The sequence below is a fragment of the Nomascus leucogenys genome, chromosome 4 (genome assembly GCF_006542625.1).
Source record: "Nomascus leucogenys isolate Asia chromosome 4, Asia_NLE_v1, whole genome shotgun sequence".
Lineage (NCBI taxonomy): Eukaryota > Metazoa > Chordata > Mammalia > Primates > Hylobatidae > Nomascus > Nomascus leucogenys.
Window position 1 is genome coordinate 118,157,618 of NC_044384.1, and position 11,479 is coordinate 118,169,096.

General features: G+C 41.9%; 1 protein-coding gene across 5 annotated transcripts in view; it reads right to left on the reverse strand.

The window, feature by feature from the left end:
- FBXL2 (F-box and leucine rich repeat protein 2) overlaps positions 1-11,125 on the reverse strand; it is a 147,368-nt gene extending 136,243 nt beyond the window's left edge. For 3 of the 5 annotated variants that reach the window (XR_004029797.1, XR_004029798.1, XM_003256832.4), the window contains exon 1: positions 11,032-11,125. Coding sequence is in view for 1 of the 5 variants with exons in the window: in XM_003256832.4 (XP_003256880.1) it covers positions 11,032-11,034 (3 nt within the window). In the remaining 4 variants the exon portion in view is untranslated. The remainder of the gene's footprint in view (positions 1-11,031) is intronic. The other 2 variants (XM_030812214.1, XM_030812215.1) reach the window with 2 other exon arrangements.
- Between the last annotated feature and the right edge of the window lie 354 nt (positions 11,126-11,479).

The window sequence follows — 11,479 nt, forward strand, 5'->3', positions numbered from 1 at the left end:
CCCTTCCCTCATTCACTCTCCAACCCTGCCCTAGAATTCTTTCTATCCTACCCAGCTTTATTTTTCTCCAAAGTACTTTTCACCACCTTATCTGTTTATTATCTGTCTCCCTGCCACTAGAATATAAGTTCGATGAGAGGAGAGCCATCCTCAGTTCACACACTACTGGATATCCACTGACTAGAACAGTCACTAGCACACAGTAGCACACAATAAATATGTATTGGACAGAAACCCAAAGAACAAAAAAAATCAATGGAAAGACACAGTTGTAGAGGCAGCACTGAGAACTGGGAAATCTGAGTTTGAACCTTGATTCTGACTCTATTAAAAACTTCCCAATAAATGCCCTGTTCTGTCTCCTTAGACTTCCCTGCTCCATCCCTGTCTCTCTCATGGCCACCCTAGTGCTGGAAGAGGAAGTGGCTGATATAGACACTACACAGGATAGCAGTGAGATTCAAAGTGAGGTAGAGAAAACAGCAATAAAAGTGTAGCCAACCCATAGCTGTGCATATCTAAGCTTTGGTTGTCTGAACTGGAAAACCAAAAAAAAACAAAAAAAAACAAAAAAAACAGTAAATCCTTCAGGATGTCATTAGACAACATGACAACAGCTTGTCATAAAATTTAAAAGAGCCTGCTGACTCAGCTAAGACATTAAGACTCTTAATCTTGGTGTAATTAGTACATTTGTGCCAGGCACTGGGCACAATCTTTAGTTTGGCAAGAAGCCATAATGTAATGGTTAAGAGCCCAGGCTTTGGAAACAGACTGGTTGAGTTCAAATCCTGGCTGTGCCACTCACTAACTATATGACCTTGGGCAAACTGCCTACTCAATTTAGCCCTATTAAATGGGAATAATGTCAAACTCAGGCTGGGTGCAGTGGCTCACACCTGTAATCCCAGCACTTTGGGCAGATGAAGTGGGAGGACTGCTTGAGCCCAAGAGTTCGAAGTTACAGTGAGCTGAGCCACTGCAATCTAGCCTGGGTGACAGAGCGAGCCCCTGTCTCCAAAAAAATAAATAAATAAATAAATAAATAAATAAATAAATAAATAAATAAAATAAAATAACAAATGTCAATTTCTTAGGGACATTGGAAGAATTGAGTAAAATAAATGTGATCAGCCCAGAACTGGATACAGAGAATGGGTTCTATAAAAGAAAGCTATTGTTACAATTACTAAAAATTGCTCCCTACCCCACAATAGTGCAGACAAAAGGGAGATCAATATTGTCAAGAGAAGGAAAATTAATAGAGAAATCTCTACTTTCCTTGATCTATTAACATAGATCTCATATAAATTCTCTTAACTGTGTCATATAATGACAAAAAGACCAAAACTGTAAACCTTGAGTTAAAAAGAATCACTTTAGGGTGGGAGGTTCCAAGATGGTGGAATAGAAACAGCTCCAGTCTATAGCTCCCAGCGTGAGTGACGCAGAAGATGGGTGATTTCTGCATTTCCAACTGAGGTATCAGGTTCATCTCACTGGGGCTTGTCAGAGAGTGGGTGCAGCCCATGGTACAGGGCGGGGCATTGCTTCACCTGGGAAGTGCAAGGGGTCTGGGAGTTCCCTCTCCTAGCCAAGGGAAGCCATGACAGACGGTACCTGGAAAATCGGGACACTCCCACTCTAATACTGTGCTTTTCCAATGGTCTTAGCAAACTGCACACCAGGAGATTATATCCCGCACCTGGCTCGGAGGGTCCCACACCCATGGAGCCTTGTTCATTGCCAACACAGCCGTCTGAGATTGAACTGCAAGGCAGCAGAGAAGCTGGGGGAGGGGCGCCCGCCATTGCTGAGGCTTGAGTAAGTAAACAAAGCGGCCAGGAAGCTCGAACTGGGTGGAGCCCACTGCAGCTCAAGGAGGCCTGCCTGCCTCTGTAGACTCCACCTCTGGGGGCAGGGCATAGCTGAACAAAAGGCAGCAGAAACTTCTGCAGACTTCAAAGTCCCTGTCTGATAGCTTTGATGAGAGTAGTGGTTCTCTGAGCACGGAGTTTGAGATCTGAGAACGGACAGACTGCCTCCTCAAGTGGGTCCCTGACCCCTGAGTAGCCTAACTGGGAAACATCTCCCAGTAGGGGCCGACTGACACCTCATACAGCCAGGTGCCCATCTGAGATGAAGTTTACAGAGGAAGGATCAGGCAGCAACATTTGCCGTTCTGCAATATTTGCTGTTCTGATGCCTCCGCTGGTGATCCCCAGGCAAACAGGGTCTGGAGTGGACCTCCAGCAAACTCCAACAGACCTGCAGCTGAGGGTCCTGACCGTTAGAAGGAAAACTAACAAACAGAAAGGACATCCACACCAAAATCCCATCTGTATATCACCATCACCAAAGACCAAAGGTAGATAAAACCACAAAGATGGGGAGAAACCAGAGCAGAAAAGCTGAAAATTCTAAAAATCAGAGCACCTCTTCTCCTCCAAAGGAACGCAGCTCCTTGCCAGCAACAGAACAAAGCTGGATGGAGAATGACTTTGAGAGAAGAAGGCTTCAGATGATTGGTAATAACAAACTTCTCCAAGTTAAAGGAGGATGTTCGAACACATCGCAAAGACGCTAAAAACCTTGAAAAAAGATTAGACGAATGGCAAACTAGAATAAACAGTGTAGAGAAGACCTTAAATGACCTGATGGAGCTGAAAACCTCGGCACGAGAACTACGTGATGCATGCACAAGCTTCAGTAGCCGATTTGATCAAGTGGAAGAAAGGGTATCAGTGATGGAAGATCAAATGAATGAAATGAAGCGAGAAGAGAAGTTTAGAGAAAAAAGAACAAAAAGAAATTAATAAAGCCTCCAAGAAATATGGGACTATGTGAAAAGACCAAATCCACGTCTGATTGGTATACCTGAAAGTGACGGGGAGAATGGAACCAAGGTGAAAAACTCTCTGCAGGATATTATCCAGGAGAACGTCCCCAACCTAGCAAGGCAGGCCAACATTCAAATTCAGGAAATACAGAGAACGCCACAAAGATAATCCTTGAGAAGAGCAACTCCAAGACACTAATTGTCAGATTCACCAAAGTTGAAATGAAGGAAAAAATGTTAAGGGCAGCCAGAGAGAAAGGTCAAGTTACCCACAAAGGGAAGCCCATCAGACTAACAGCTGATTTCTTGGCGGAAACTCTACAAGCCAGAAGAGAGTGGGGGCCAATATTCAACATTCTTAAAGAAAAGAATTTTCAACACAGAATTTCATATCCAGCCAAACTAAGCTTCATAAGTGAAGGAGAAATAAAATCCTTTACAGACAAACAAATGCTGAGAGACTTTGTCACCACCAGGCCTGCCTTACAAGAGCTCCTGAAGGAAGCGCTAAACGTGGAAAGGAACAACCAGTACCAGCCACTGCAAAAACATGCCAAATTGTAAAGACTATCAATGCTAGGAAGAAACTGCATCAACTAACGAGCAAAATAACCAGCTAACATCATAATGACAGGATCAAATTCACACATAACAATATTAACCTTAAATGTAAATGGACTAAATGCTCCAATTAAAAGACACAGACTGGCAAACTGGATAAAGAGTCAAACCCATCAGTGTGCTGTATTCAGGAGACCCATCTCACATGCAGAGACACACATAGGCTCAAAATAAAGGGATGGAGGAAGATCTACCAAGCAAATGGAAAACAAAAAAAGCAGGGTTTGCAATTCTATCTCTGATAAAACAGACTTTAAACCAACAAAGATCAAAAGAGACAAAGAAGGCGACTACATAATGGTAAAGGGATCAATTCAACAAGAAGAGCTAACTATCCTAAATATATATGCATCCAATACAGGAGCACCCAGATGAATAAAGCAAGCCCTTAGAGACCTACAAAGAGACTTAGACTCCCACACTATAATAATGGGAGACTTTAACACCCCACTGTCAACATTAGACAGATCAATGAGACAGAAAGTTAACAAGAATATCCAGGAATTGAACTCAGCTCTGCACCAAGCAGACCTAATAGACATCTACAGAACTCTCCACCCCAAATCAACAGAATATGCATTCTTCTCAGCAACACCTTGCACTTATTCCAAAACTGACCACACAGTTGGAAGTAAAGCACTCCTCAGCAAATGTAAAAGAACAGAAATTATAACAAACTGTCTCCTGGACCACAGTGCAATCAAACTAGAACTCAGGATTAAGAAACTCACTCAAAACTGCTCTACATGGAAACTGGACAACCTGCTCCTGAATGAATACTGGGTAAATAACAAAATGAAGGCAGAAATAAAGATGTTCCTTGAAACCAATGAGAGCAAAGACACAACATACCAGAATCTCTGGGACACATTTAAAGCAGTGTGTAGAGGGAAATTTATAGCACTAAATGCCCACAAGAGAAAGCAGGAAAGATCTAAAATTGACACCCTAACATCACAATTAAAAGAACTAGAGAAGCAAGAGCAAACACATTCAAAAGCTAGCAGAAGGCAAGAAATAACTAAGATCAGAGCAGAACTAAAGGAGATAGAGACACAAAAAACCCTTCAAAAAAATCAAAGAATCCAGGAGCCGGTTTTTTGAAAAGATCAACAAAATTGATAGACTGCTAGCAAGACTAATAAAGAAGAAAAGAGAGAAGAATCAAATAGACACAATAAAAAATCATAAACGGGATATCACCACCGATCCCACAGAAATACAATCTACCATCAGAGAATACTACAAACACCTCTACGCAAATAAACTAGAAATTCTAGAAGAAATGGATAACTTCCTGGACACATACACCCTCCTAAGACTAAACCAGGAAGAAGCTGAATCCCTAAATAGACCAATAACAGGCTCTGAAATTGAGGCAATAATTAATAGCCTACCAACCAAAAAAAGTCCAGGACCAGATGGATTCACAGCCGAATTCTACCAGAGGTACAAAGAGGAGCTGGTACCATTCCTTCTGAAACTATTCCAATCAATAGAAAAAGAGGGAATCCTCCCTAAGTCATTTTATGAGGCCAACATCATCCTGATACCAAAGCCTGGTAGAGACAACAAAAAAAGAGAATTTTAGACCAATATCCCTGATGAACATCGATGTGAAAATCCTCAATAAAATACTGGCAAACCAAATCCAGCAGCACATCAAAAAGCTTATCCACCACGATCGAGTGGGTTTCATCCCTGGGATGCAAGGCTGGTTCAACATACACAAATCGATAAACATAATCCATCATATAAACAGAACCAAAGACAAAAACCACATGATTATCTCAATAGATGCAGAAAAGGCCTTTGACAAAATTCAACAGCCCTTCTTGCTAAAAACTCTCAATAAACTAGCTAATGATGGAACGTATCTCAAAATAATAAGAGCTATCTATGACAAACCCACAGCCAATATCATACTGAATGGGCAAAAACTGGAAGCATTCCCTTTGGAAACTAGCACAAGACAGGTATGCCCTCTCTCACCACTCCTATTCAACATACTGTTGGAAGTTCTGGCCAGGGCAATCAGGCAGGAGAAAGAAATAAAGGGTATTCAATTAGGAAAAGAGGAAGTCACATTGTCCCTGTTTGCAGATGACATCATTATATATTTAGAAAACCCCATCGTCTCAGCCCAAAATCTGCTTAAGGTGATAAGCCACTTCAGCAAAGTCTCAGGATACAAAATCAATGTGCAAAAATCACAAGCATTCCTATACACCAATAACAGACAGAGAGCCAAATCATGAGTGAACTCCCATTCACAATTGTTTCAAAGAGAATAAAATACCTAGGAATCCAACTTACAAGGGATGTGAAGGACCTCTTCAAGGAGAACTACAAACCACTGCTCAATGAAATAAAAGAGGACACAAACAAATGGAAGAACATTCCATGTTCATGGATAGGAAGAATCAATATCGTGAAAATGGCCATACTGCCCAAGGTAATTTATAGATTCAATGCCATCCCCATCAAGCTACCAATGACTTTCTTCACAGAATTGGAAAAAACTACTTTAAAGTTTATATGGAACCAAAAAAGAACCTGCATTGCCAAGACAATCCTAAGCCAAAAGAACAAAGCTGGAGGCATCACACTACCTGACTTCAAACTATACTACAAGGCTACAGTAACCAAAACAGCATGGTACTGGTACCAAAACAGAGATATAGATCAATGGAAGAGAACAGAGCCCTCAGAAATAATACCACACATCTACAAACATCTGATCTTTGACAAACCTGACAAAAACAGAAATGGGGAAAGGATTCCCTATTTAATAAATGGTGCTGGGAAAACTGCCTAGCCATAGGTAGAAAGCTGAAACTGGATCCCTTCCTTATACCTTATACAAAAATTAATTCAAGATGGATTAAAGACTTAAATGTAAGACCTAAAACCATAAAAACCCTGGAAGAAAACCTAGGCAATACCACTCAAGACACAGGCATGGGCAAGGACTTCATGACTAAAACACCAAAAGCAATGGCAACAAAAGCCAAAATTGACAAATGGGATCTAATTAAACTAAAGAGCTTCTGCACAGCAAAAGAAGCTATCATCAGAGTGAACAGGCAACCTACAGAATGGGAGAACATTTTTGCAATCCACCCACCTGACAAAGGGCTAATATCCAGAATCTACAAGGAACTTAAACAAATTTACAGGAAAAAAAAATCATACAATCCCATCAACAAGTGGGCAAAGGATATGAACAGACACTTCTCAAAAGAAGACATTTATGCAGCCAACAGACACATGAAAAAATGCTCATCATCACTGGCCATCAGAGAAATGCAAATCGAAACCACAATAACATACCATCTCACACCAGTTAGAATAGTGATCATTAAAAAGTCAGGAAACAACAGGTGCTGGAGAGGATGTGGAGAAACAGGAACACTTTTACACTGTTGGTGGGAATGTAAACTAGTTCAACCATTGTGGAAGACAGTGCGGCAATTCCTCAAGGATCTAGAACTAGAAATACCATTTGACCCAGCCATCCCATTACTGGGTATATACCCAAAGGATTATAAATCATGCTGCTATAAAGACACATGCACACGTATGTTTATTGCGGCACTATTCACAATAGCAAAGACTTGGAACCAACCCAAATGTCCATCAATGATAGACTGGATTAAGAAAATGTGGCACATATACACCATGGAATACTATGCAGCCATAAAAAAGGATGAGTTCATGTCCTTTGCAAGGACATGGATGAAGCTGGAAACCATCATTCTGAGCAAACTATCACAAGGACAGAAAACCAAACACCACATGTTCTCACTCACAGGTGGGAATTGAACAATGAGAACACTTGGACACAGGGTGGGGAACATCACACACTGCGGCCTGCTGAGGGGTAAGGGGAGGGGGGAGGGATAGCATTAGGAGATATACCTAATGTAAATGACAAGTTAACAGGTACATCACACCAACATGGCACATGTATACATACATAACAAACCTGCACGTTGTGCACATGTACCCTAGAACTTAAAGTATAATAAAAAAATAAAAAAATTAAAAATTAAAAATTAAAAAAATCACTTTAATGTGCAAAACTATTTTTGCAGTGTTCCCTCCATCTTCTGCTTCCCAATACCTATGACAAGTCTTGACCACAAATACAGAAAGAGAAGTGTCAAAATAGGAAAGTCCAAATGAACAAATTAAACTGGAAAATTATATGATAAAATATTATTTATTTCCAAAAACTAAATCTGCTTTACACGATAAAGTGTTAAACAATAACAAAAACTTGACAAGTCATATATATCCCAATAGATTTTGTTTCATATGAATTAAAATTTAAACAATTATTAGATGCCTTTTTTTTTTTTTTTGGATACAAGGCCTTGCTCTGTTGCCCAGGCTGGAGGGCAGCGGTGTGAACACAATTCAGCACAGCCTTGAGCTCCTGGACTCAAGGGATCCTTCCACCTCGGCTGCCCAAATAGGTGGGACCACAGGCGTGCACCACCATGCCTGGCTAATTTTTCAAATTTTTAGTAGAGATGGGTCTCACCATGTTGCCCAGGCTGGTCTTGAACTCTGGGACTGAAGCAATCCTCCCACCTCAGCCTCCCAAAGTGCTGGGATTACAGGCGTGAGCCACTGAGCCCAGCCTTGAAGTCTTTGTAACAATTGTAGAATATGAAACTAAAATCTAAAAATTAGGAAAATCTCAGAGAATACATTTTTTAAAAACACTGTTACATCCTCCACATCCAAAAGGCTTTATGTAAAACACTTGTCTTTGTGATTCACACAAAAAGCGGATGCCAATTCCTTAAGTGAACCGATGTGACAGGAGAAACTCAATGCTAGTATAGCCGTGAGTAAGAACGCTGATCTAATTCATGTCTTTATTAATTCCTTCTCATTTCAACTTTGTGAAAGAAGGAAAGAAGAAAGAGGGGAGAGAAGGCTAGGCATGCCTACCCTTTTCCATAGTATCTAACCCAGTGCCAGGAACAACAAAACACAAGTCATTTATAAGTGCTCAAAATCCTTAAAGTCATAATACAAAAGAAAACTAATTTCCTAACATATATATGAGGAAACACATAAAGATACACTATACGTTACAGTATAATCCATAAACAGGTTGAGAGAAACTGCCGGGTTTAAAAAGTGGCTCAATTTATCAGTGGGGTGACCTAGGCAAGTTACTTTACCTCTCTGTGCCTCAATTTCCTCATCTCTAAAATAGGATAAAGGTATCTTCATCACAAGGTTGTTGTGACCATTTAAGATTCTTAGAAAAATTTCTACTGCCTCTAGAGTAATAACTATGTACATATGTACACAATAAATATTAGCTGTCATTATTATTATAGAGTATAAATAAATGGCTTAATTGAAGAAATTTTCATTGAGAAATAGTTCCAAAATTAATGTGCCAAGTCATTTATATCAACGGCTAAAGTTTTGTTTAGATTCAAGCAGTTAAGGAAGTGTAATGTGATTTAGAACACAGTTCTGGGGGCCAGGCATGGTGGCTCACGCCTGTAATCCCAGCACTTTGGGAGGCCAAGGCAGGAGGATCACAAGGTCAAGAGATGGAGACCATCCTGACCGACATGGTGAAACCCCATCTCTCCTAAAAATACAAAAATTAGCTGGGCGTGGTGGCACGTGCCTGTAGTCCCAGCTACTTGGGAGGCTGAGGCAGGAGAATGGCGTGTACCCACCCAGGAGGCAGAGCTTGCAGTGAGCCGAGATCTCGCCACTGCACTCCAGCCTGGGCGAAAGAGCAAGACTCCGTCTCAAAAAAAAAAAAAAAAAAAAAAGAATACGGTTTTGGGGATGACATATATATGCAGCCACTTCATCCCTCTCCCACCTGTACCAACCATTCCCACTTCTATGGAAGCCTAGGCACCTTATCAATCAGTTAAGCTCCTATGAATTAAATTCTTAAGGCTTAAAGATATACAAAAAGCAAAGCATTATAAGTTCAGCAAAGCAACCACTAATACAAAACTACAGTAAATGCTTTTATTTTAAAGTAAAACTTTAAAATTCACAATAGTCAATGAGGGTGGGCTGTGGGTCAGAACGAAAGAAGTGGAAGAAGTAAAAATAAAGGAAAATGGATGACAGGAGGAATATGAGACTTCAGAGAGCTGTGAAAAATTAATTCCTGGATATTCTTTCTCCTTGCTACAATTGTTAGGGCTTTTCTCACATATAACATATAACAGTAAATTACTGCAATATTTGAAACACTTAAATCTTCGTAAAATTCACTTTCTGAAACTCTTGCCAGCTCCATTAATTTGTCACTTAAAAAGAAATTCGCAATTTAAAAAAGAAACATACACAAAATAAAGGCATTACATGGTACTGTGATTTATGGGTGATGTTCTTCTCCTGCCAGCAATAATGCCACACATTTGGAAGTTGCTTTTCCAGAGTCAATGAGAGACACCATCCACCTCCCACCACCATCCCTCTCCTTGGTTATTAAGAAAAAAACTGAGCCAGCCAGGATTCCTAATGATAGTTTTTTCTCCATGAGGCCAGCTGGCACTCGGGGAGCACCCTGCATTCTCCGCTCATCAGCACTTCCACTAAACTCCTGCAGATAAGGAGAAAATCTCCACTTAATTACTCATGGTTAAAACAAAACTAAGTATTTCCCTATTACCTACGCCTACCGCCATACCTCCTCAAGTGTTCTATACCAAGGGTGTGTCCCCAAGCAAGGAGTCTAGCTCCTGTCTTCTCTTACACCCGGTGAAGGCCTCTGGAGAATTATGCCTTTGGTTGGCAATTCTCTCAACTTGTCTGTTCAAGCCAGCACCTCCGCCAAGTGAAACCAAGTAACGTTTTAAAAACGAGCTTAAAGGGGGCCAGGTGTTATGCCCACGCCGTCTGAAGTTAACTGAACAAAGGTAATGATTTAAGACGTTTACAATGCACTAATTATAAATTAATTAAATCCCTTAGTGAGGCTGCGGCACTCAGAAAAAAAAATCTCCAGTTTAATGCCCTCTATTTTTTAGAAAGGAGGGGAGGGGTCTCTAAAATCAAAAATTTTAATTTCCACGTGCTAAAAAACCTATCAGAATGCTGATTTTGAAAGGAAGATATATGTCTTATATTAGTTACATATAATTGCATAGAAACAAAAACTGGAGGCACATAGACTGCTTTAGTGTAAATATAAATACATATGATATCCATATATAAGATTTTTTTTTTAACCACACCCTCCTTGGGTGGCTTCCCAGGCTCTCTCGGGCCAAACAGCGTCACGTCGTCCGGCGGCCCACTGGGTGGGGGTCCGGGCTGTCACCCAGACTCCAGCGGCAGAGAACGCTGCATCGCGGTCGCCCCCCGGCCGGCGGGCGCTCTGAATCCCCCAGGTTACCCCTCCCAGGGCCAGCCCAGCCCTGCCCTGCCCAGCAGCCTCGCAGGCCGCGGCCCGGCCTCTCCACGACCCCGGTGCCGCCCGCCCGACCCTAGCGGGCGGCGGCGTGGGGACCCAGCCCGGTAGGGGTAGGGCGGGGCGGCTGGGCAGACGCGGGTCCCAGACTCACCATGGCCGAAGAGCCGCGAGCGAGCCCACAGCCTGAAGTCACACGGCGCCGGCGACGCCCGTTGTCCTGGTGACGCCAGCCAAGCGCCCCGCCCCGTCCCCAAGGTGGGCTCGGAGGCGGCCATTGGTGGCCGGCGAGCACGTGACCCGCAGGGGCGGTGCCCTTTGGACCGCCCACCCCTCGCCCCCGGCCCTGGAACTGGGCCTCTTCGCCTCTCCCACTTTGTATCTGGTACATCCTCTCAGCCTGATCACCTTGATGACCCTCACCTGACAGATTACCCAGCCGTGGACTGCCCAGCTGAAAGAGACCATGGATTTTTTTTTTTTTTTAAAAAACACGTTATACAGGTAATGCATGATTATTGAAAACATTTTAAATTACCAATAACAAGAATTTAAAAGGATAAAATGACACTCACCCCAGCACCTGAAGTAGCTACTGTTCA